Source organism: Pleurodeles waltl, chromosome 2_1 (genome assembly GCF_031143425.1).
Source record: "Pleurodeles waltl isolate 20211129_DDA chromosome 2_1, aPleWal1.hap1.20221129, whole genome shotgun sequence".
Taxonomy (NCBI): Eukaryota; Metazoa; Chordata; class Amphibia; order Caudata; family Salamandridae; genus Pleurodeles; species Pleurodeles waltl.
Genome location: NC_090438.1, coordinates 382,866,356 through 382,893,512, shown reverse-complemented (window position 1 = coordinate 382,893,512; position 27,157 = coordinate 382,866,356). Strand labels below are relative to the sequence as shown.

The 27,157-nt window shown below is 44.4% G+C and overlaps 1 protein-coding gene across 2 annotated transcripts in view; it reads left to right on the top strand.

Annotated features, from left to right (window-relative positions):
* Positions 1-27,157, top strand: part of XPNPEP2 (X-prolyl aminopeptidase 2) — a 327,597-nt gene that overhangs the window by 34,544 nt on the left and 265,896 nt on the right. For both annotated transcript variants that reach the window (XM_069212951.1, XM_069212960.1), the window contains exon 2: positions 10,797-10,871. In XM_069212951.1, the coding sequence (XP_069069052.1) occupies positions 10,823-10,871 (49 nt within the window). In that variant the 5' untranslated portion in view covers positions 10,797-10,822. The remainder of the gene's footprint in view (positions 1-10,796; positions 10,872-27,157) is intronic.

The window sequence follows — 27,157 nt, the reverse complement described above, 5'->3', positions numbered from 1 at the left end:
TGCACGTCCTCCCTGATCCCCTGGTACTGTCCCTCCTGCAGCCACCTGTTCTCCTGCACGTTGTCCAGGATCTGGCCCATTGTGTCCTGGGAATATTGGTAGGCTCCCAGGATCTCGGAGAGTGCCTCCTGGAGAGTCGGTTCCCTGAGTCTGTCCTCCCCCTGGTGCACAGTACTCCTCCCAGTGTCCCTTATGGCCTGTGCCTCTGTCCCCTGAACCGTGTGCCCATTGCCACTGACCCTAGGTCCCTGATTGTCTTGGGGACGAGGTGTGACCTGGGGTCCCTGTAGAGGTGGGCATACTGCTGATTGACGGGTCCTGGGGACAGAGGTGTGGGTACGCTGGGTGGGTGCTGTGGTGTTGTTTCCTGACGGGGGAGGCTCTGTGGTGGTTTGTGACTGGGCTTGGGTAACCAGCTGTCCAGTGGTCCCTGGTGGACCAGGTATATTGTCCAGATCCTGAAGTCCAGAGTTACTGTCATTACTGTGGGCCTCTTCTGTTGGGAGACTGGATAGTGCTGGCACCTCCTCTCCAGTGACATTGGCTGGGGTACCTGTGGGGGTGTAAATAATGTGTTACAGTTTATGTGTATGACATATTATACATCCCTGGCTTCCCCTCTATGGTTGGATTTGCCCTGGCAGCTTTCACTTTTGTTTGTTACTGTATGGTGGGATTGTTAGTTCTCTATACTGTGCATGCTTTAGTGAGTGTCCATGCAGAGCTGTGAGGGTTGTCCATGCATTGGTATAGCATGCAGGCATTGGCACTGGGATAAGTGAGATGTGATGGTGGAGTGTGTGGGATGTAGTGGAGTGATGGGAGTGAGGGCATGTGATGACATGCAGGTAGGGGGTGATAATAGTAGAGAGTTGACTAACCATAGTCCAGTCCTCCTCTGACTCTGGCCAGGCCCTCAGGATGCAGTATTGCCAAGACTTGCTTCTCCCATGCTGTGAGTTGTGGGGGAAGAGATGGGGTCCACCGCCAGTCCTCTGGATAGCGACCTGGTGTCTTGCTGCTATGGAACATACCTTCCCCCGTAGGTCGTTCCACCTCTTCCTGATGTCATCCCTTGTTCTGGGGTGCTGTCCCACGGCGTTGACCCTGTCCACAATTCTCTGCCATAGCTCCATCTTCCTGGCTATTGATATCTGCTGCACCAGTGCTCCAAATAGCTGTGGCTCTACCCTAACAATTTCCTCCACCATGACCCTTAGCTCCTCCTCTGTGAAACTGGGGTGTCTTTGTGGTGCCATGGGTGTTATGTGAGGTGTGTTGGTGCGAGTGTTTTGGGTAATGTGTTGGGGTGTGTGATGTGGAATGCGTGAGTGGTGTATAGGTGTGAGTAGTGTGTGGATCTGGTTGTCTCAGTGGTCTTGGTGTCTCTCTGGTGGCAATGATTTGTAATCGTAAGGAGTTGTGGATAATGTGTGTGTGTATTATAGTGGTGTGGGTGTGTGGGTGTGATGTGTGTATGGGTGTCAGGTGTGCGTTATTTGAATTGTCCAATGTGGTGTTGTTTTGTATGTGGGTGTCCATTGTGAATGCGGCAGTATGTACTGCCAATGGTTTACCGCAGTGGAATGTCCGCCGTGGTGATTCGTGGGTCACAATGTGATGGGCATTGTTCTCTTGGCATAACGGTGTGGATTTTGATACCGCCACTTTATCACTAACTTTTGGACTGGCGGATTAGGGTATGTGGCTGAATTCTGTCAGATTGGTGTGAGTGTGTCATAATATGGTGAATGAGATATCCGCCGTAGCGACGGTGAGTTGGCGGCCGTCAACGTGGAGGTAAGCTGGATTTACCGCCAATGTCATAATAAGGGCCTTACTCTCCTGTTCTGAAGTTTAAAGCAAAAAATATATAAGGGGGCAGAGTAAGGACCTCAGTCCTATGTGGGGAACCCAGAAGAGTCAAAATTGTGAACAAATTGGCAATTTGCGTCACAATCCCGCATGACTCCCATGGAATTGCGGCAACAAAAAAAAAGAAAATAGAAGCCACCATTTAAAAAAAAACATTAATGGGGAGGGGACATGAGTAAGGCATCCTTTTCTGAGCCCATTTTGGGCACTGGGTATCCTATCCTCCGGGCCTGCTATATCAATTAAGGGGACAGGGCCGCATGGTCCCCCTCCCCAAATCTATGTAGGCCACAGGGACCCCATCCTCCGGGCTCTTTTTTTTTTAAACCAGAGGGAGACCATGCGGCCCACCTCTCTGAGCCTGGATAGGCCCTGTGGACCCCAAAATCAATACAAAAGGAAGGGAACCCCTTCCCTGAGCCTTAAAACACCCTGAGGACCACATCTTCTGGGGCATAAATACCTTTAAAGGGATGGGTACTGCTCAACATCCTTCCATGAAAATCTTACCACTGGGGCCGGCTCAGTCACTGTGACCAGAGAAGCCCACCCCCAATACCCAATAGTTTCTAGCTTGCACTACCATGTGCAGGGAAGCATATGTTTGTTCCTGTCTGGTGGGAGTATTTTTAAATCTCCCACCAAACTAAAGCAAACATGGAAATCAGCTTCCAGCTAGTGGGCTTTAAACATGCTGCTCCTGCCTAGAGGGAGCAAGTAGAAAACAGCTGCTCCCTCCGGGCAGGAGCAATGCTGGCTCCCACATCATATGGAGATCTGTCTGGGGCTGCGGGGGCCCTGGGGCTCCCCCACAACCCTCAACCTATAATTTAGACATGACACAGGGATGGGGTCTCTGGGGCCAAAATAGGCTTTAAGAGCGGGGCCGTGAATCCCCTTTCCCCCTTACAATAACATGCAGTCATGGGATGTGGGTCCCTGGGGCCTAATAGGTCGGAGGGTCTGCATGGCCCCCTCCCGTTTTTTATTGTATTTGGTCACAGAGATGGGGTCCCCAGGGTCCAACAAGGCTCAGGGACGGGGTCTGCATGCCCCTCTCCTCTTTAATTGTGTTTGGCCCCAGGGGATAGGGCCCATTTAAGGCTCAGGGAGGGGTACCATGTAGTTCTCCTCCCCTTTTATTGGAATTTGGCCACATGGAATGCGGTCCCCAGGGCCAGCTAAGGCTCATGGAGGGGGGCTGCACTCCCCATAATTTATATTGCTTGACCACAGGGGATGGTCTCCCAGGGGGCCAAAAACCAAACCTATGCAGTGCACACCAAAGGTTGCTTGCAGCAGGGGTTGGCCACCTGCTGCGGGTGTTGGCCACAGGTGCCCTCGCCATGCACTGCTAATTACCCCTCATATTACATGACTTTTGACATCTTCTAAGACAAAATGATAAAATCACAGCAACATTTGCAATGAAATTAGTGATGAGAAAACTCAGTTTGACGAGGTTGGAAGCTATAGTTACCACAGGGCATGAGTTATAGTTACTTGTGATAACTATAACCAATGAAAATCTACGTTTTCTTTTTAGTTTAAAATGTTACATTGTTACTGAACATGTCATCTAGCTATAATGCTACTTCAACCTTTTTTTAAAAATTGATATATGTAAGTACAATCTCCATTACATTTTGCAGTTCCTTCATAGCACAAAGTCCATTCTTATTCATTTCCTAATTTTCTATCAGCCCAATACTGCATTTGTTCTTTATCAGACCATGACATGTGTTTCAAAACATCCTAAACTTAGTATCACTGTTAGAAATGGTTGGCAGTCAGGTTACCCCCTGTCCAAGCAAGGACCCTCACTCTAGTCAGGGTAAGTCACACACAATCCAAATTATCCTGTTCCCACCCTCTGGTAGCTTAGCACTGAGCAGTCAGGCTTAACTTAGAAGGCAATGTGTAAAGTATTTGCGCACTAAATTATACAAGAACACCATATAGCACCACAAAGATTCACCACACGGTGTTTAGAAAAATACATAATATTTATCTGATAAGATGCAGGTCAAAAGGTTTAAAATGCAATAAGTAGATGTTGAGATATCACTGTAAAAGTGATATAAAGTGTCTTAAGTCTTTGCAGAACAAATAAATGTCTCTTAAAAACAATAAAGGTCTCTTGTATGCACAAAGTACCTGGTTCCCGTTCAAAATCTTCTCAAGGGACCGCAGAGGAGGCGATGCGTGGAAACCAGGGAGGTGTGCGTCGGTTTCGCCCCTTCGCACACTGACTTTCTTCGTTATTTTCCACGCAGAGGAAGGCTTTGTGTCGATTTCCGGCGCGTGGACTTGGTTCCCCTTTGGGTTGTGGTGTTTTCTGACGCCCCCGGGACTGTGCGTGAAATCCTGGGCTTGCGGAGCGAAGTCACAAGTGCTGCATCGATCCAGTGACGCGTTGGGTGGAAGTTTCTCACCCATGGCAGGCGCTGCGTCAATTCCTCTCTGGAAGTCGGGCTGCGTCGTCCCGGGTCGGCTGTGCGTCGATCCTGTGGGCCATACATCAAAGTTCCGGTCGCAACGCAGACGCTGCATCGATCTTCTCCTTGCGAAGTCACACTGCATCATTCCGGTTCGGCCTGCAGTGAATTTCTCACCGCGGGGCAGGCTGTGTGTCGTTATTAGCAGGCTATGCATCGAATTTTGACCTCACAAGGAGTTGAGTTGCAGGAGTGAAGTCTTTTTGGTCCTTAGTCTTCAGGGAACACTAGCCAAGCTCTATCCAAGCCCTTGGAGAGCACTTCTCAGCACAGTCAGGGAGCAGCAAGGCAGCAGGGCAACAACAAGGCAGCAGTCCTTGTGAGAAAAGCAGTCCCAGTGAGTCCGTCGGGCAGCCAGGCAGTTCCTCTTGGCAGGTCTTGTTCAGGGATTCTTCACCAGCAGGTTTCTTGTCCAGAAGTGTCTGTGAGGTAGAGTGTCTACCCCAAGAAGTGTCTAAAGTCTGTGGTTTTGGGTTCTCTTCTTATATCCATTGTGGCCTTTGAAGTAGGCTTACTTCAAAGGAAAGTCTCACTTGTTTGTGAAATCCTGCCTTGCCCAGACAAGGTCTCAGACACACACCAGAGGGTTGAAGTCTGCACTGAGTGAGGGCAGGCACAGCCCTTTCAGGTGCGAGTGACCACTCCTCCCCTCCCTCCTAGCACAGATGGCTCATTGGAATATGCAGGCTTTCACCCCAGCCCCCTTTGTGTCACTGTCTGGAGAGAGGTGCAAACAGCCCAACTGTCAAACTAACCCAGACAGGGAATCCACAAACAGGCAGAGTCACAAAAATGGTTTAAGCAAGAAAATGCCCACTTTCTAAAAGTGGCATTTTCAACCACACAATTTCAAAATCAATTTTACTAAAAGATTTATTTTTATATTGTGAGTTCAGAGGTCCCAAACTCCAACTGTCTATCTGCTCCCAAAGGGAAGCTACGCTTTAATCATGTTTAAAGGCAGCCACCAGGTTAACCTATGAGAGAGATAGGCCTTGCAACAGTGAAAAGCCGAGTTTTGCAGTACTTCAGTGTCAGGACATATAAAACACATTAGTATATGTCCTACCTTAACCATACACAGCACCCTGCCCATGGGGCTACCTAGGGCCTACCTTAGGGGTGTCTTACATGTAGGAAAAGGGAAGGGTTAGGCCTGGCAAGTGGGTACACTTGCCAAGTCGAATTTACATTTTAAAACTGCACACACAGACACTGCAGTGGCAGGTCTGAGAATTGATTACAGGGCTACTTGTGTGGGTGGCACAACCAGTGCTGCAGGCCCACTAGTAGCATTTAATTTACAGGCCCTGGGCACTTCTAGTGCACTTTACTAGGGACTTACTAGTAAATCAAATATACCAATCATGGATAAACCAATTAACAGTACAATTTACACAGAGAGCATATGCACTTTAGCACTGGTTAGCAGTGGGAAAGTGCTCAAAGTTCAAAAGCCAACAAAAACAGGTCAGGAAAAATAGGAGGAAGGAGGCAAAAGGTTTGGAGATGACCCTGCAAAAAGGGCCAGGTCCACCAATCACCATTTCACTTGATAACATCAATTAGATTTAACTCATTGGACTGCTGCTCTTAAATATTGAAATCAGATTTTCATTATGCTCTCTATTCTCTATATTCATAGTTATTTCTCTTTAAACCAGAGTAAAGCAGTATATCTTTTCCTACACTTCGTTCCCCTTGCCTATCTGGTTTTACATGAATTGCTTCATGATTGTCTGAAGTGGTAACTCATTTTCACTCCCTTTTAATTTTCCAGAGTTATTGTTCTTCCTATATTTTCATGTGTTGGATTAGCTTTACAAAGCCCTGTGATTTAACAAATGTCATTAAAAATGTACCACTCATCTAACAAAACAAAATCCTCAATCATCCAGTTTTTCTTCTGTTTACCTTTAAAACAGGAATTCTCTCATTTCTTAGGTAAGTCCTAAGACGCTGAGGTCTTCCAGCAGAGTGGTGGACTTAGGGTCACTTTTTTCGTGTAGATGGACGTTAAGGTTGCCACAGGGGCGATGAGGTCCGCAACAATGGAGCTGAAACTTGATCTGGGTCTGAGGGAACAGTAAAGTTGTGCTCCTCCCAGAGTTGGGGTACCTGAAGTGCTACGTTTGAAGGCCATGTGTTCCTGCTAGTCACTTGCTGGTCAGGCTTAGGTGGTGAAGCAGTTGAGTTCTGGTAGAAATGGGGTCTCTAGTTGGCAAAGGTATACACCCTTGTCCAAATAGGGACCACAGTCCTAGTCAGGGAAAGTCACACACAATCCAAATTATCCTGTGCCCACCCTCTGGTAGCTTGGCATTGAGCAGTCAGGCGTAACCTAGAAGTCAATGTGTAAAGTACTTGTGCAATAAATCATACAATAACACAGTGAAAACACCACACAAATGCACATTTATCTGGTTAAATAAAGATAAAACGACAAAGATTCAATAAGCACAAGTTGAGATATCACTTTTGCAAGTATAAAAAGAGTCTTAAATCTTAGAAATCAACAGTTGTCTCTTGTATGCACAAAGTACCTGGTTTGCATCAAAATTACCATGCACGGAGGCCACAGAGGAGGAGATGCATGGAAAAATAAGGTGTGCGTTTGGGTTTTCCGATGCAGCACAGACAATACGCCATTTCTTTTCATGCTGCGAGTGGCTTTACATCAATTTCCGGTGTGCAGTCTTGGTTCCTACCTCGGTGCAGCGATCTTTGGATGCCCTGGGATGATGCAGGGAAAATCCTGGGCGTGTGGGAAGAAGTTATAGGTGCTGCGTTGATCCGGTAGGCGATTCACCAAATTTTCTGTCGCATGACAGATGCTGCGCCGATTCCTTATTCAGGAAGTCGGGCTGCATTGTTCCGGCCTAGCTGTGCGTCAATCCGGTAGGGCCGTGCATCGAATTTCCAGTCACAACACAGGCGCTACGTTAATCTTCGCTCAGGAAGTCGGGCTGCGTTGTTCCGGTTCGGCTGTATGGCGATTTTGCCATCGCAAGGCAGGCTGTGCATTGTTTCAGGCAGGCTGTGCATAGATTTTTGGCACCCAAGGAGTTTCCTTGAAGAGATGACTTCTTTTTGGCCATGAGACATCAGAAAACAGGAGGCAATCTCAATCCAAGCCCTTGGAGAGCACTTCTCAGCAAAGTCAGAGGGCAGCAGGGAAACAGCAGGGCAGCAGTCCTTCACAGCAAAGCAGTCCAGATGAGTCCTTTGGGCAGCCAGGCAGTTCCTCCTGACAGGTTGCAGTGGTTTTGAAGTGCACAAGGTCCCCTTTCAGTACAGTTCTGTCTGCCAGGGTCCTAGTAGGGAGTTAGGCAGTCCATTGTGTGAGGGCAGGCCACTAGCCTTTGAAATGTAAGTGTCAGGCCCTCCACTCTCCCAGCCCAGGAACACCCATTCAGTATGCAGTTGAGTGCAGGTGTGACTGAGGATCATGTGTTTGTGGTTGTCTGGGTGAAATGCACAAGGGAGCTGTCAACCAGCCAAGCCAGATTTGGAAGGCACAGATGGATTTTAAGTGCAGAGAAATGCTCACTTTCTAAAGGAGGCATTTCTAAAATAGCAATATAAAATCCAACCTCACCAATAAGCAGTATTTTCTATAATCATTCTGGCCATACGAAATGTGACTGGTTTACCCCTTTCTGATCAGAATCTACTACTAAAACAGTATATGAGGGTAGCCCTAGTGCTATCCTATGAAAGGAGCAGGCCTCACAGTAGTGGAAAACCAATCTAGGAGTTTTCCACTACCAGGACATATAAAAAACACTTGTACATGTCCTGCCTTTTAACTACATAGAACCCTGCCCTATGGGTTACCTAGGCCTACCTTAGGGGTGACTTATATGTAGAAAAGGAGAGGAGTTTAGAGCTTGGCAAATATTTTTAAATGCCAATTCAAAGTGGCAGTAAAATTCCACACACAGGTCTTTGACATGGTTAAGGGGCTACTTATATGGGTGGCACAGCCAATGCTGCAGACCCACTAGTAGCATTCAATTTACAGGCCCTGGGCACATGTAAGGCACTTTACTAGGGACTTACAAGTAAATCAAATATGCCAATTGGGTATGAACCAATGTTGCCATGTTTGTGGGGAGAGAGCATATGCACTTTAGCACTGGTTAGCAGTGGTAAAGTGTGCAGAGTCCTAAAACCAGCAAAACAGTGTCAGAAAAGTGGAGGGAGGCAGGCACAAAGCTGGTGGATGACCACCTTAAGGCTGTCAGGTCTAACACGTTCGTAGTAGATAAAAGCAAGTCTTCCTCCAGGTTTGTTGGATCTGTCTTATCTTTCAATCTTGATCCGAGGGCAGGGCTTCTGCTCCATCTCAAGCGGATGTTAGGTTCTGCCAAGTTTCCATGAGAAGTAGAAGGTTCAGGGAGAGGTCCTGCATGCATGTTTGTGGAGTGAGAGGGTACTGAGCAAAGGTCAGCCTGACAGACACTCTTCATGTTCAGCTCAGGCAGCCAGGAGCGAGACATGCACGATTTGCACAGACTCCAGGCTGCCTGAGCTGAACTTTGCTGGGCTGAAGACGTCACAGCTCGTATGGGCGTGACCTCCTCGGCTCAGCAAAGGTGCCTCAAGGCCCTTCCTCTCGGTGACGAGGGGAAGCGACACGCATTGACTTCGACCTGGGCACTTCAGGTTTAAGCCCTGAAGCCCTCAGGGCGAGTGTCAATCAGTGACACCTCGTCACAGAGTGGGGAGGGGTCAGACGTCTCACTGACCGCATCCCACTCTATGACTAAGTTGGGACTGCTGCCTTCCCTCATTGGCTGACCCAAGGTCAGCAACCCTCCTGGGACCTCCGAGCTGAAGGTAAGTGTGTGTTTGTGTTTTTAAATGAATGTTTGGTGCATGCGTGTATATTTGAATGTTGATGAGTGTTGTGAATGGATGTGTGTGTGAGTGAATGAATGAGGGTGAGTGTGCTTTCTGCCCGCCCCCTACCTCCCTCCTAAAATTACCGGCAGCCACTGGCACCTTATATGCGTGTGGGGCAAGCCTGGGGACAGTGTACGGATAGACATCTAGGGTTGGGGGTGCAGAGGGCTTCAGTCGAATGCCTGCCAGTCGTGGCTCGCCCTAATTAGAAGGAGCGTCGGAGGAAGAAGAATTAAATAAAATAAAAAATAATTTTAAAATAAAACACTTACCTCTGCTCCCGCGCTGCTTCTCTGCCTCCTCCTGTCTCGCTGCAGGCAGGCACAGGCTCCCAGCCTGCCCTGCGGCCAATCCTGACATTGCTCAAAGTAGCATTAGGATTGGCTGAGAACACCCAGCCAGGGCGCTCCCAGGCAGACTGGGAGTTTGTGCAGGCTCTCTCAGCCTAGCAAGAGCCCTGTATGCATGTGTGTTTGGCCGGCCCTAGACGGCCGGCCAAACACACATGCGCTTTGAGGGGGAGTGCTGTGGACTCCCCCTCATTGCTCGTCACTCCCATGGCCCACCAGTTTTCCCAAAAAACAATCATAAACACAGTTTATGATCATTTTTTGGGAAAAGGTTTGCAGCTGCTGCAGCTGGCAGTGGAGCGACACTCCTCTGTCCTTATGGAGGAGCCACCCCTGATGTTATAACCTAAGGGCCTAACATGAAATAAAGAACTTTCCCTCCTTCTTGAATGTCTCCAGCCTCTTGTATGAAGACCCTGTCCTCCAACTTTAACACCACTCTTACAGGCCTGTTGTGTGTTTTTTCATTTATTTTCAGGAAGCAGGAGCCATGTCCAAGACCTGTAATGGCTGCCTCAACACATTGTTCATGTTGTGGCCAGCCAATCAGGGTTGACTATCTGGAAGCCAGCAGTCCACATGCTCTTAACTTTTTAAACACTTCATGCCCAACATAAGCTTCTCTTTAAATGCCAATGCCTAGAAATCAGCTGAATAGTTTTACACCACATCACACAAAGAACACCAGTGAGTAAAGTTCTAACTGTTTGACAAATTTGGTGAGTCTATTCCGCCAACTACTGAATCTCGATTTTTTATATACATTTATCAAATTGATAGTTGCAATAGTAACATTTTGGTCACATGCTGGTCTCTCTCCATTGCATGTTGCTCAAAATGGATGGTGTCATTAAAAGGTTAATGGTTGCCATAGTTTGCATAATCATTAAAGACTGAATCTTGCAACCTTTACTCTGTCACATGAAGGCAGTTCTGAAAGACGCTCATCTCTTATCTGTAATCTGCCCAAAAATATTTTTATGGCACCATCCATACAGCTGATTTGTGCAGCAGCAGCAGTAACTTCGGAAGATAATGAAAGAGCTAGCACCTATCACAGTGTGTTATAACTGGAATGTAGGACGGACTACACGAAGAGCACGACCCTTCTTTATATTGCTTTCACATATCCATTAATCTGGCACTGGCTTTATTCCACTTGCAGGTTGACCAGCCAGCTCTGCAGTCACTATGGGATCTTTTACTTTGAACTTGTGTATCTTGATTGGCATTCTTTGTGGTAAGTTAGTGAAGTATTTGTTTGTTTGTTTATGTGTTAAACAGCACAAATATTACCTTGCCAAGTGGTGTATTACATACCGGGCTGAAAAATGCAATGAGTTCATTTTTATGGTCACGCAGGTGCCAACTAATTTACATGAATGACTGAATCCGAGAACAGAAAATTAAGTGTATGTTTTGAATTGCATTTATTTTGTAATGTTTTCTGTTGAACACATGCACCCATTAGACTAGGATTTATGTAAGTTATTTCTTTTGTGGTTTTAAATCCAATCATGCTAGCTGTCGTAACTAAATTATTTGAAATGCTTAACCGAAAAAACGCTAAACGCAGCTATGTTTGTTTTCTACTGTCACTTATTCTGCTGCATGTCTTTTTATTAATATTGGTGTCACTTATTCCCCTGCATGCCATTTTATTAATGTTTTGTGTACAATTTCTCTTTGTATACTCTGGAAAATCACTTCCAAATTATATATCAAAATGCAATGCATTTTAGCAATTTGCTTTTTCGGGTTCTTTTTTAATTTTTGATCATTTCTGTTTTATTATTAGGGGCTCATTCCTAAATTCAAACCAATCAAGCTAAACGTTCTGAAATGCCTAAAGTAGGTCCAATTAGAGTAAATAATCCAACAGAATACATTTACATTTTTGCATTTTCTGTTTCGCTATCATAGGCTGCTTTGCAGCCCTACACTTCTTTCACCTCCATTCTTCCAGATTATACCTAAAGGTACATCTTGAAGATGTGGAGTGCTTGGTCAGCTTCAGCGTCAGTAATTCCGGCAATTTGTTCACCTTTTGAGTATGAGCGGCACAATCTCTTCGCGTTCTTACTTGTCACTAGCCATTGGAGGTTAAGTCCTATTGGATATTTTGTGAGGTCATTAACATGTCCTGGTGTTTTCTCTTTTGCTACACCACGCTGGAGCTGAGTTGTGCTTAATACCGAATCTTCTGCAGATGTCATCCAGTGCGGCGTGTACTTTGGTTTGGCATTAACTGTAAAATGCCTTTACATGTTGACACACCTATGCAATGTTTTACCTTTTCTCTTTTGTGAAGTCAGGTATTTTGTCACTTTACATATGTTTCTTTCTCAAGAAATTAGTGCTTGTGAGTAGTTGTAGTGTCAGTGACAGTTGTGGTCCACTATCACGACTCTTCAGCATTTGTTACATGTTGTAGCTGACTCGTGGTGTGTGTGGAGCTACTGCTTTTGGGGATTAAAATGCTGGGATGGCTTGTGTGGGTGCTTGAGTCACATTCGGTCTTTGATATACACTTCTCCTGACCATGTTTGTATATTTCTGAGTACTTCCTTAAGGTATCCAGGTAAGTGGTGCGTTCAGATGCTATTTTTATTTGACCTTCTAGCATGGTCTCCTTTCAATGGTGGCAATGCAGGTGTGCAGCAATAGGCAGTGTTGTCTAGTTTAGTTGTATACCGTGTTAATGCAGTATGTACACTATAATTAGATATTTCTAATATGGGTGGGTGTGGCGGTTGCAGTTATTTTGTATATATGTCTGTAATGCCACCCGATTATGAGCTGCAACTCTGAGTGTTTCACACTTAACTGTTAGTACTAATTTTGAGATTGTGTACACTTGCGGTATCCTGGATGTGTGATGGGTTATTCTCTGTGTCCCACCTGTACAGGTGTTGTGGAAAGAGTAGGGACAGAGAAGTAGAATGCTTGGCAGTGGTGTTAGTTACAAACATTTATTTGCAGTTCATGTCATCCTGGCCTGGACACCAAGGCCTGCAGTGGACAAGTGTATAGTTGAATGTTTTTGCAGGTGTGTCACCTTTCAGATGATAGGTCTGCATGGTGATCTGTCCATTAGACATCTAAGATTGGTTATAACTTCAGCATTCCAGGCTTCCCAGAATTTTGTTTGTTCTTCTCCAAGGCTTTGTGACCTCATTTCGACTCTACATTTTGTTGGCTGACTAACAGCTTCATCTACTTCCAGGTTTAAGCATTATTCTGCCGTTCCTATGTACCCTTGTCCCAGTGTGTTCAAAGGCTACTAGCAAATGGTGTAGCATTTTCCGATACCACCCCCCCAAAAAAATAAATGAAATATTATAAATCTGTAGGTTTGTGACCATTGGTATTAATTTTTGTACAGGTGTTGTTGCCACCTGAAAAATATCATCATCCAAAAAGAAGCGCAGCAAGCCCACATCCAGCACCACCACCCTGTCCCAATTGAAATATTTTCAACTATATGATGTGTACACACCCATACAATTGCTGCTCAAGGCTTCAAACCAAAATTCGGAAAACCAAACAGTGGTGATGCACCATCAACAAATATTCTCGACTCAAAATGTCCAAAGTATAAATCTTCATTTATTTGCTTCCAATCTTCACTGATTTAATATTCAAAAAATTAAATAATCATATTCTTCTTTCAGAGGATCCTGAATTCAAAGGACAATCAGCCAGCCAACGTGTTTCGTTTGCTTCTTGTAAACGTTCAGGGCTGTAACATTAACAAATCCATATCAAAAGGACACACACATTTATCCTACAGGAACATATTTAAAATCATCAAACATTATACAAATATCTCTTACACACCCACACATATCACCCCAAAAAGTGAGAAAAGGAAACAAATATATTAAGTGATAACACAAAATCTTAGCAGTAGAGTCTAGTACCATTCCTACAATAAAATGTGTTAAGCAGTCACATATCATCTTTGCACCTACTGAAATTGTGCATACAAAAGGGCAGAAGGGAGTACTACAAAGAATCTAAGGGATATTACTAACAAACCCTGGTTAACCTTGATTAGCGAAGATTACTTGGTCCGCCCTCCCAAAAAAGAATAAACAAATAATTAAAAAATAGTGAACAAGTAGACTGTACTCTGCCTAATATATCCTATCATATATTATCATTACCTAAATCATATACAATAAAAATTATGATATGTATAATATGAACATACCCATATTTCTTTCTAATGTACGAGTTCGGCCAAGGATGTCTAGTCCTGTCACTCTCACTCGTTGAGTCAGTCTTAAATGTTAGGGTGTGTGGTTTCTTTCAACCAACACTTAGTCGCCATATTCACTAAATGGGTCCCCCATAAACGGCACCTATCAGGACATCCCAAATTCAAATTAATGAACCCCAAGAATATGACCAACATAGAACTCCATTTTCCTGAAAAACACATCATACTTCAAAATCCAACTAAACAAGGCAAACCAGGGCCAAGGCAATTATCCTTAAAAAGTTGCACATTCATGATTTTGCAGCATCTTATCCCAATGCCAACTTCTTCCACATCAAATCATGCCCTTGGGAATGGGTCATGGGTAAAGATAATTAAAAAAAAACTAATATCATAATATATTTGCATGCCTCCCCATATGTTCAAAACCAATCCCTAAGTCAAGTTGGGGCATCTTCAATCAAAGGTTCCCATAGTGATTATGATCAAATACAGACCCTATTTATACAGTATTTACAAGTTCATAGTCACACTTAGTTCAAAAATGAACCCAGATCAGTGTAGAATGGCCAGGCCTGGGGTCATAAATGGGCCCGACCTGTTAATAATCATTGAAAACCATCAGTCTACACCCAAACCAATACTCATCTCAAATCATCCCTTACTGTGTCACAACGGAATCATACATCCTGACACCATAGACATCGGGTGTGTATAACACATCAAGATCACGGTTACATATATTACCCACATCGTCGTACAGACTTATAGATCCATAATTACATTTCATAACACATTGGAATCACCACCACCCATGACCCACGCACCTCCATTTAACCTTACAGAACTACAAATCGGTACCTCAGTCTGCGCTGGAAGTAAACAGGAGAACGCTGTAGGCACCACACCGCACCAACAAGGAAAAAGAAGCAAGCGTTTAGTATGGGTCTCGTGTTCTCCAGTTAGAGCTATTAGCGTTGTAAATTCCCAACCAGACCTTTCTTGCCACACAAACTGAAAATAAAAAGTAAAACAGTTGACATACGTGAGCCGATTCAAGGCGCGACAGCTGCCATTAGCGTGAGCACGAAGGAGAGACACAAAAGGAAAAAGAAGTTGGCTCACAGTCAAAGTTATCGGCAAAAGTACAATTATCCATGTAACAGGGGAGAAGGCCAAGGCGGTAGCAAAACCACCCCAGGAAGGGACAAACGTAAAGCATTCACCAATGAAAACAAAGGAGTTTTGAAAGGCAAGCCCATGAACGACTTATAGTGATGGGCATGCAGTGTGCATGGTTAAAGGCCCAGATACATACCAACACGTCAGAAAAGCAGTGCTTGCTTGATGCTATGCTCGACCTAAAAAGTGCCAGTTTCGGGAGTATTTAAAAATCAAGCAAATCATCAGAACGTGCACTACCTGTGCCAGTTATTCAATGCTCTGCACACAAAAGTGTCAGCCATTCTACAATGTATTTATTCTGTGTAGATTAAATCTGCCAAGATTGGAAGCACATAAAAGAAGGTTTGTAGTTTGGACATTTTGAGTCGAGAATATTTGTTGACTGTGTATCACCACTATTTGGTTTTCCACCTGAAAAATATGTTCATGAATAGTGATGGCATACATCGCCTCTGTGCATGTTGGTGGTTGTGTCTCCTGTACCGTGTGTCTGGGATGTTGTGGCTGCTGCTCTAAAAAGGGGGAGCATTTATTATTTTTTTATGTTTTTTTTTATTTCTGTTGTGACAAGCACTTTTGTACTAAGTAAATGTCACCTCGGTCTTGACTTTCACTTGGGTGAAAGTTCACTTTGTACCTAGCTTGCTGTCCTAGGTGTACATTGTTTTCATGTCAATAGTTTCAGCACACCGTACTTGTGTATGTGTGCATTTGTCTGTCTATCTGTGTGTGTTTATCAGCACATTGTAATTCATTATTTGTTTGATGCTGATTGCAACACGAATAGTTGTGGTAATACGCCAAAGCCCATGCATAAAGTTGTGTGGGTGTGCTGGCTGTTTGCTAATATATTCTCAGTGGTGTGTTTGTGTATGTTTCAATGAAATGTATTCACTGGTACTAGATTATTATCTTTGATTGTCTTTTACATAGACTTAGATTTTTGCTTAATTTTTGCAAGCCTAGTCTTTGACCTTAATTACTTGCCTCCAAAAATAATTTTGTGATTAAGGACTGGTCTTATATGGTCCTGGTGGCCTGCTTGATTGGGCTTTATGAGTATTATTCTAGGATCAGTTATATTTTATGCCCCTCTGTATTTAATATTTATAAACTTGTGTGCAATAATCAGTAGGATCATCAACAAAGAAAGTCTGAGGTAATTATTGCTGTAGAGTGAATTAAAATTCTGTGGCAGCTGAGGATCCAGGACGTTACCAGCCAAATTTGTGAGAGTGATGTGGAACACAGGAATATATTGCCATTAGTATACTTGGTGCACTTGCTGTAGAATGATATAACCTGTCAGATGCAGAGCTAGAAGGTGACCACCATTCTGCTGGAAATGTAGTGTCCAGTTTTCATCATGAAGGGCACACAATGGTTATGTAGAGCAATAATTCTTCATTCTTGGGATACTTGGGTTTACACCAATGTAATATGACTGTGTTGCATTTATGACAACAGGCAAAGGGGCTCAGCATGAGTATATGTCTTCTGTGTGCGTAACTGCAGTCCAGTCAAGAGCAGAGGAAGAAAAAGTCTTGCATGACTTCCTGAGTGCCATCAGGCACCAAGAAATTTGACTTTTCTAGTCATCTCTTACCCTCCTTTGCAGTTTGTGATGGGATTCTGTTATCAGTGGCATGCTTCTCCAGGGTTTGAAGATGGAGAAAAGGCTTATCAATGTGTTTTTGACTGGATCACAAGGCGGTGGGCACATGATTGTGCTAGCGCGCCCGGTCCTTAGTAAGTAAACTTACAAGGGGACACGTATAGGTCGATGAACCTTTTGAATCGCATGGAGTATCCTAATCATGCAGTGATCACTGAACCAATAATCAACATCAATAGATCAATATCAAACACTTAAGAAACCAAAGAGAAAACTATATTAATCAGAAATAACCATCACTCATGGAAAAGGTTAATAATTTGTATTCCCTATTGATTACAATTCTAATCAAATGTTACTTTTGCCTTTATTAATCAATCTTTATTAGTTCATCAAGGGAAACATTTTTCTCCAAAGAAAACATATGCAACAATGCAAATCATAAGACAGTGAATATCAGCATTAATGAAGTAATTCAGCAAATAAATTCATCAGTCATTGTCACCGTCAATGTCCCCCTTGTCAGCCTACCTAACCAAAATTAGCATCGACATGTGGGTCTTCATGCAAAAACAATTGAGATAAAAACATTAATTTGGAAAAAACTATAAAAAAGAGAGAAAATCTAATCAGAAACAGTGCAGTTGGTACTTAGAAGAAAAGGCACAAATTGTCAGTCACATTTTCATAGTTACCTATCCAGGAAGGATCAGCAGTGAGTCAGTCTTCATCCCCAGGTCATCAGTGGTCAGCTACTAATCAGAAACAGTGCAGTTGGTACTTAGAAGAAAAGGCACAAATTGTCAGTCACATTTTCATAGTTACCTATCCAGGATGGATCAGCAACGAGTCAGTCTTCATCCCCAGGTCATCAGTGGTCAGCTACGTATCAGGCTCACAGAGTATAAGCCCAAATATCAGCACTTCGGACAGCGTCACCTGATGTCATCAACTTTCTCCTCGCAGTTCTGATTTCGCTCCCCTTGTAATGACTTTTTATTAGGGTCTCCCAGTCTATTCCATTAATTGCTAATTGGTCAGTCTTGTCGGAAGTTATGAATCTACCCTATAGTTTTTGTTGTCCAAATCTTTAATTTTGCATAGACCTCGTGTCCCATAAAACTGATTGGTCCTTCTTGAGATGAGAACATCATCCGGCTCTTCAGGTAACAAAATTGTTGCATATGATTCTTTAGTCAGTGCCTCTATTGTTCAAGTCGGGGGAAAGTATTTAGCCTACACTACACATAATTGTATCAAATTGTCTTCATCATCTCCTGTCTGTTGGTACATTTGCTGAATGTTCTAGCTGAAATGTCTGAACTCTGAGCAGTTTAAGGTCCCTCCTTCCAGCTACCAGTCCTCGCAAAGCTCCACGTTATGAGCAAGCAAAGCCCTGTGAAACCAGGCCTTTAGTCCGGCTAATTTAAGAATATGTATTAACATAAAACATAGGTTATACATCCAGTTATGATATATTAATACGTTTTCATATACATTTTTCCATTATTTAGCATCTGTTAATACACATGGTGACCACTCTCTGAGGGCACATTTTTGATTATACACATTATTTTCTAATACTAATTTCTCCATTCATTTTCCTCATTAATAAACACCCATTAATCATTAGAATTTTCTTTAATTAGGAGATCTGCTCCATCAGTTGCATATATGATGGGTTATTATTGCCAAGATGTATGCAATATGTGATAAAACAATGATCTTGTACTGTATTCATTTTGCTAGCAGTCTGTGTGTCCAGCAGTACATGTACGAATGCCCACAAAATTCAGAGTTTCGGGCTGTGGTGTGATTGTCATTAAGGAAACTAAAGTCTGCTCAAAATCAATATCCAGGTTGATTATGGACAGCACACAAAAATCAGCATCACAGAGAAGGCACCGTTGTTGCTGAGAATGACATGTATCTATGTACAAGCAGGTTGGTGCACTTGTGTGTCTGTGATGAAATGTCTCATAGCAGCAGGGATCACCAATCATGAATGCTGTGTTTTCCGACAACATTCTTTGAGAAAAGAGTCTCAACACCAGTCTTAAACACCCCTATGCGACGCACATCTCCATGGTGAGGCTAGCTCACAAAATGTGCAGCGTGGAATCCCTGACACGAGTGATTATGGTTTTAAATGAGCACACCTCCCCAGATGCCACATAGTTAACAAGCCTGGGAGGAATCTTAGGATAAGAGTCACATTTCCAATCTTAGATGGCTGTTCTCTATAAGAGTCATATTTCTGAAGTTAAAAGGGGGCTTCCATAGAAAACCCATATTTACATTGTTCAATGGAGAGTTTAAAGAGAAGAAGTCAGAATCACTTTGTGCATATTCAATATCCGGTCCGAGTCACAACTCTTGTGTTTCTAAAGAGTAGGATCACAATTGTAAAGTTACACATCTTTTCTGGATTATTTATTTTGGTGCTATGATGAAACCTTAAATGTGACCTCATGGGCACTTTGCAGCATTCGTTGCAGTGTAACAACGGCTGTTACAAAAGAAAAGATACCTTCTCTGCAAGAGTAGAGTTGCATCAGCAATGTGTAACACTTCGCTCTGCCATGAAGGAATCATGTGTAACAATTGAGAGAGGAGTGAAAAATTATTTCACTCTCACATCTAAGCTGATGGTGCCAAATTTAATTTCTCACCTCGAAATGTCAGCAACGTGATGATCCAGACAAACTGAACCAAGTAGAAAACTGCACCTAAGTCCAACTTTTGAAATGCTCCAGTTACTTACGGTAATCTTCATTACTCCAAGTCCAATTCTTCTCTGATACAGTCCTTACACGTGAGATGCAATCTCCTTCTGGCAGACCCTATTCCCTAGCCGATTCAGAATACTTCCCCCAACATGGCCGCCGTTACCCAGGCTCCACTACAAAGGGGATGTAGGCAATCCACACATCCTGTAGTACCAAGAAAACCACAGGTAAAAAGAACCTCATATAATCAATCCCCCCAAAGGGTTGGGAGGAGGGAATCCCAGGACTGTATTGTGGAAGGCTTGGACCTGGAGTAATGAAGATTACCGGTAAGTAACCGGAGCATTACCTTCATGTCCATCTTCCCCGGCCCAGTTCTTGCACGTGAGAAATACCCAAGCCACATGGATTGATTATATGTACAAAAAAAACACAGCAGACTGTGAAAGATAAATACAGAAAGTGTTTAATAAGAAAAAAACAGGAGCGGCTTGTGGTGTGTGGCAGGGGCGGGCGGCGCAGAGGAGTGGGGAAAATTTATAATAAAACAAACTAGCAAAAACTTACCTGAAGCCACCACCACCACCGCTCAGCTCTACTTTGCTTTGCCGCAGGCACAGGCTCCCAGCCTACCCTGCGGCCAATTTGAACACTGCTGATTGGATGCAGGGCAGGCTGCGTTCAGATTGGTCGGAGCGCCCAGCCCGGGCGCTCCCAGGCAGACTGGGAGAGTCTGCCTGCTCTTTCGAATCCGGCACTGTGGTGCCGGATTGGACAGAGCTCAGTGTGCATGTATGTTTGGCTGGCCTGAGACGGCTGGCTAAACATACATGCGCTCTGAGGGGGAGCTGTGTGCTCGTCAGCCTAGTACTGCAGACATTTGGCAGCTGCTGGTGGGGGGGCGATGCTCCTCCGCCCTAGCGGAGGAGCCGCCCGTGCCACCAACTGAACCTGGTAATGGAATAGAAAAGTGGAAGCACAGCAAATGTCTTTCAAGGAAGCACCTTTAAAGGAAGCCCAAGAGTTTACATTCCCCTTGGTAGACCTACCCTGCACTTGACAAGGGATGTCACACAGACAAATCGTAGGCACACAAAATAGCAGATTTAATCCAATGGGAGAGGGTAGAATTAGAAGGACAAAAATCTCTATTACCCCCCAAAGGTAATAAACAGGGAGTCAGATTTCCAAAAAGAGGAAGCCTTGCTCAAATAAATGGACAATGACCAGTGAACAACTAGCGAGTGCAAACAAACCTCCTCCTCCAAGGACGGATCAGGGTAAAACACAGGAAGAACAATATCCTGAGAGCAGTGAAAAGAAGATGGAACTTTAGGCAAAAAAGCTGAACTGGGGCGTAACACCACCTTATCAGGAAAAAAACAAATGAAAGGAGAGACAGAAAGCAAAGCACCAATTTCACCAATCCTGAGCCCGAACAAATAGCCACCAAAAACACAACCTTTTGCGTCAGAAAAGTAAGGTTCACAGAATCCAGGGGCCCAAAGGGAGCTCCCGTCAAACCATGAAGGACTAAAGGCAAATCCCAAGGAGGAATCGGGGACCGAATAACTGGACGCTGCAGAAAACAACTCTGTAGCAGCCTGAAAACCAAAGGAGCAAGAGTTAACATCGCCTCCCCCCAATCTGCCTGAATAGCTGCCCACTGAGCCCAAATGGTGGGGACAGCCAAACTCAGGACAAAGCCGTCCCTCAAAAAATCCAATATCCTGACTGGGTCACAACTAAGGGGCAACAACTGTTTGGAGAAACAATATTTCTCGAAGTTCCGCCATTGCATATTGTATGACTTCCTAGTGGAAGGACAACAGGACTTTCAAATGGAGTTTTCCACAGCTGATGAGCATCCTAGAGCCAACAACCTCAGCTAGTCAGAAGCCACACCCCCAGATTCAACTGACAGAGAGACCGCAGAGAAAGAGTCAAGGGGAGCAATGGGAAAGGTTGAAGGGGCAAGGTCCAAGGAATAGCCACCACCGTCTCATTCAACAGAGGGGAAGCAATACCTCCACTGAGAGAACCCAAACACAATCATCCCTGATCTTCTAAAAGACTGTTGGGATTAATTGGAAAGGAGTGAAACAATACAGGAGACCGGGAGGCCACCAGACTGAGAAGGCATCCGTCACCCACACCCCCTGGTTGGAATCAGAGATAAAAAATAAAGGGAGGAGCAAGTTCTCCCTCTTGACGAACAGGTCCAACCATGGGATGCCAAACCAGTGAGGGATATCCTGAAAGATAAGGGGAGAGAGACACAGTGAGATTGAAGATGGGAAGGACCTCCTCAACTGATCAGCAAGCTATTTCTCCTTCCCCAGAAGACAGACTGCCTGGAGAGAGAGATGATTGAGCTCTGCCCAAGCACCAAACTCCCTGGCTGGCCTGTAAAGGGAGGAAACCATCCCTCCACCTGTTGATATAGGCCAGGGTTCTGCAAAGTCGGATATGCTAAAACTCTGGCATGGACCCGGCACTCCAGGACTGACTTTGCAGAACCCTGATATAGGCCTACACAATCTTGTTGTCTGTCTGAACACAAACAGGGCACCCCTATATCAGAGGATGGAACCACAGCAGGGCAGCCTTACAGCCGCCAATTCCTTCCAATTCGAGGAATTGATTGGCACCAGTCTGGACCACCAACCCTGGGCTTTGAGGTCCCCAAAACTTGCAACCCATCCCCTTTGGCTGGCGTCTGTGGTGATAACCAGAGGAATGAGCTGTGCCAACTGGAATCCCTTCTACAAGTTCCCTGGAACCAACCACCAGTGCAACTCCACCCTGATCTGAGGAGAAACAGGAACCAATGTCTCAAAGTCTTGGGAGATGGGATTCCATAGGCTCAACAAATAGTGATCTAAGGGATACAGATGCAAACGGCTCCAAGAGACAAGGTCCAGGGTTGCAGCCATTTGCACTTGACTTTGCAACAACAGGCGGGCTGATGCCTGAGGAGGCTTCAACAGATCTGAAAGATGAGCCACAAGCATGGTGTGAAAGAAACGCCACACCCCTGTCCATACAAAACCAAGCCCCAATGAACTGGAGTGTCTGTACTGGATGTAGATTGGACTTGGCCAGATTTAACAGGAATCCATGGCTCTTCTGAACATGACACACTTTCATGACATCGTCTTTGGCCTTGGAAAATGAAGAAGAACTGATTAGCCAGTCATCCAAATATGGGTATGCACAGATACCAGCAGAATGTAAAATACCCAGCCAGGGAGCCAAGAGCTTGGTAAAAACTCTTGGAGCTAAAGTCAACCCAAACGGTAGGACTTGAAATTGGTAATGGTGGTCCCCAATTCCAAAGCGTGGAAACCCTTGGTACCCGAGGAAGATTGGCACATGAAGTTAGGCATCCATCATATCCAGAGATGCCAGAAACTCCCCCGTCTGAGCAATGGGAACATGATTTGCAAGGTTGTCATTTTGAATATCTGGTGCATTAAAAACTTGTTCAAGTCCTTCAGACAAAAGTCCCCTAAAGGTTTTTGCACAATGAACAGAATGGAATAAAACCCCTGACCCAATCTGATTGAGGAACTGGGACCTTGGCTTCCTTAGCAACAACGTCTGTACACCATCCAACAGTGCCTGTCTTTTCAAGGAGTCTCTGGGCATCGGGTAACCTTGAAAAAAATCCTCCGGAATGGCTGTGAACGCCAAACGATAACCACTGGATACCAATTGAAGTGCCCAAGCATCTGACATGGTGGAAGCCCTAGTCTCTCTGAAATTCCACAGATGACCCCAGCCCTAGTCTCTCTGAAATGCCACAGATGACCCCCCCCCCCCCACTGTAACATACCCATGATAGTCAGGACTTTGGAGGCACAGTACCTGAAGATCCATTGGCTGAGGGCTGAAACTGGGATTTGTCAGAGTGAGGGGCACCCTGGCCCCGACCCTACCCAAAAAGGGCTAAGACGTATAACCTCAGCTGTACGACACATCTTCGATATGGATCAATGCAACTCTCCGCAACCAGAAATTGTTTACTTTGATTCAGAGGACCTAAATGGATCCCTGTAGCCTGCCCGCGCTCCATCGTGGCCAGCATGAACTTTTTACTTTGTCCCGGTCCAACGCTACCAGATATCCCCAATAGTGCTTTTTGGAGCTATTTTTACTTAAAACTTTGAAATTCAATATCTCCAGTTCTACCTATTGGCTTTTTGTCCTTATAGTCTTGTTTTGTTCATTAAATTCTGATCTATCTTTCTAACCTGCTTTGGAATCTTTTTGTGTGACATTTTCACTGTTTTACTATTTTAAGAGTTGCACAAATACTTTATACATTGCTCTAAGTTAAGCCTAACTGCTCGGTGCCAAGCTACAAAAGGGTGAGCACACGTTAATTTAGGGTTTGTTTTTGCCTCATTCTGACTAGGATTGTGGTTGCTGCTTAACCAAGGCTTACCTGAGTCAACTAACAACCCAATGTCTAACATGGAGAGGTTTAAAGCTCAAATTAATTAGGCTTTCTTCTGGAAATATTTATATACTATATAGAACTTTTGATGTTTTTCAAATCTTGAATATTTCCAAAAATTGTTGGTTTTGCTGCTGTTCATGCCCCTTTCATGCCTTGCCATTCTCTGTGGAGAGAGGGTTCGTAACTTCCACATAATTTTGGTCATATTTTTATTGTCTTGGGGGATAGCCTGGCACGCCACAACATGTTTGTCCAATCTGCTCTGAGGGACATTCAAATCACGTAGGACACCCCAACTATTTTTTGCTAAATAAAACTAAACATATATCTGCAAACTCATTGGCAACTGAAGTGTCCGCCAATACCTTTACTGACTGTGGCTGATGCACTGAGGTCTGAAGCAGCACCTGATAAGGTCACGGCGCAGTGTGATGGTGAGTGACATCAGGAGGGCATCGCTGCGGAATTCCTGGGTCCCTGGAAGAGCAGAGCAAGCAGTTGCAGTCATGGGGGGCGCCCAGTTGGCTCGTGATGACCTGCAACTGGCTCTGGTTGGGGCTGTGTTGCAAGTACTGAGGATTGGCTCGGCAAGAAAGACATGACATGTGATGACTCATGTCAAGTGGAATGCTGCACTTATATGGAGCTTGGCGACACAAGCTACAGGACTGCTTAATAAGACTATGTAAAGCTGCTTTGTCCCTTCAGCTGTGTTCACATGCCCCTGTCATATGCTATTATAAGCAATCAATCCACAAAATTAGGCCCAAATGGTATTTTAATCAAAGTACTAAAAAATTAAAGAAGCATTAAAAACAGCAATGCAGTGGGGGCTTAGTGCAGAAATCGTTGTTTGATTGGGATCTGTTGTGGCATCTTTCTATCTTATGCATTCTCCCCACTACCTTAATGTTCCCTGCTGCTCAGCCAGGGAGTGAGGTCATTGTATGGTTGGAATGTTGACAGTGTTTGTGCTTGTCTGAGTGGACAGTTGGAGTGAGAAGGGCTGAGTGGCAGGATGCTGCTCCTTGTGGGGCTTTATCTGTAACCTACAACTAAGCTAATAACCCCTTCGCTGCCAGGCCTTTTCCCCTCCTGTGCCGAGGCTTTTTTTTGCTATTTGGGGCAGTTTGCCCTTAGGCCCTCATAACGTTTTCTTCACATAAGCTACCCACGCCAAATTTGTGTCCTTTTTCTCCAACATCCTAGGGACTTTAGAGGTACCCAGACTTTGTGGGTTCCCCTGAAGGAACTAGTCAAAATACAGCAAATATTTCATTTTTTTTTTTAAAAAGGGGAAAGAGGGCTTCGGAAGAAGGCTCTTGGTTTTTTCCCTGAAAATGGCATCAACAAAGGGTTTGCGGTGGTACAATCACCATCTTCCAGGTGATTGGAACACGCAGACTTGAATTAGAAAACCCCATTTTTCAACACAATTGTGACATTTTACAGGGGCATACCCCATTTTTACTATTTTTTGTGCTTTCAGCCTCCTTCCAGTTAGTGACCGAAATGGGTGAGAAACCAATGCTGGATCCCAGAAAGGTAAACATTTCTGAATAGTAGACAAAATTCTGAATTCAGCAAGGGGTCATTTGTGTAGATCCTACAAGTGTTTCCAACAGAAAATAACTGCTGAAAAAAAAGAATATTGAAATTGAGGTAAAAAAACAGCCATTTTCTCCACGTTTTACTCTGTAACGTTTTCCTGCGATGTCAGATTTTTAAAGCAATATACCGTTACATCAGCTGGACTCTCCTGGTTGCGGGGATATATAGGGCTTGTAGGTTCATCAAGAACTCTAGGTACCCAGAGCCAATAAATGAGCTGCACCTTGCAATGGGTGTTCATTCTAAACAGCAATTCATTTGCTGAAATATAAAAAGTGAAAAATAGGTATCAAGAAAACCTTTGTATATCCAAAATGGCCACCAGATAAGGTGTTGAGAAGCAGTGGTTATTTCCACATCTCTGAATTCCCGGGTGCCCATACTAGCATGTGAATTACAGGGCATTTCTCAAATAGACGTCTTTTTTACACACTGTCTTACATTTGGAAGGAAAAAATGTAGAGAAAGACAGATTCTGTTTCCCCCCATGTATCCCGATAAAAATGGTACCTCACTTGCATGGGTAGGCCTAGCGTCCGGGACAGGAACTGCCACAAAACACAACATGGACAGAGCTGTTTTTTGCAAAGAGTCTAGCTGTGGATTCTAGCTCAGCCGGCACCTAGGGAAACCTAGCAAACCTGCGCAGTTTTGAAACCTAGACACCTAGGGGAATCCAAGATGGGGTGACTTGTGGGGCTGTGACCAGGTTTTGTTACCGAGAATCCTTTGAAAACCTCAAAATTTGGCCAAAAAAACACCTTTTCCTCTCATTTCGGTGACAGAAAGTTCTGGAATCAGAGAGGAGCCACAAATTTTCTTCCACCCAGCGTTCCTCCAAGTCTATCGATAAAAATCATACCTCACTTGTGGGGGTAGGCCTAGCTCCTGTGACAGGAAAAGCCCCAAAACACAACGTGGACACATCACATCTTCACAAAGAAAACAGAGCTGTTTTTTGCAAAGTGCCTAGCTGTGGATTTTGGCCTCTAGCTCAGCTGGCACCTAGGGAAACCTAGCAAACCTGCAGAGTTTTGAAAACTAGACACCTATCTGAATAAAAGATAGCGTTACTTGTGGGGCTCTGACCAGGTTCTGTTACCCAGAATTCTTTGCAAACCTCAAAATTTGACCCAAAAAACACTTTTTCCTCTCACTTCGGTGACAGAAAGTTCTGGAATCAGAGAGGAGTCACAAATTTCCATCCACCCAGCGTTCCTCCAAGTCTCCCGATAATAATGGTACCTCACTTGTAGGGGTAGGCCTAGGGCCCGCGACAGGAAAAGCCCCAAAACACAATGTGGACGCTTCACATTTTCACAAAGAAAACAGAGCTGTTTTTTGCAAACCGCCTAGCAGAGGATTTTGGCCTCTAGCTCAACAGGCACCTAAGGAAACGTAGCAAACCTGTGCAGTTTTGAAAACTAGGAACCTATGGGAATCCAAGATGGTGTGACTTGTGGGGCTCTGACCAGTTTCTGTTACCCAGAATCCTTTGCAAACCTCAAAATTGGGCCAAAAAAAACCTTTTTCCTCTCATTTCGGTGACAGAAAGTTCTGGAATCAGGGAGGAGCCACAAATGTCCTTCCACCCAGCGTTCCCCCAAGTCTCCCGATAAAAATGGTACCTCACTTGTGGGGGTAGGCCTAGCGCCCGGGACAGGAAAAGCCCCAAAACACAACAATGGACACATCA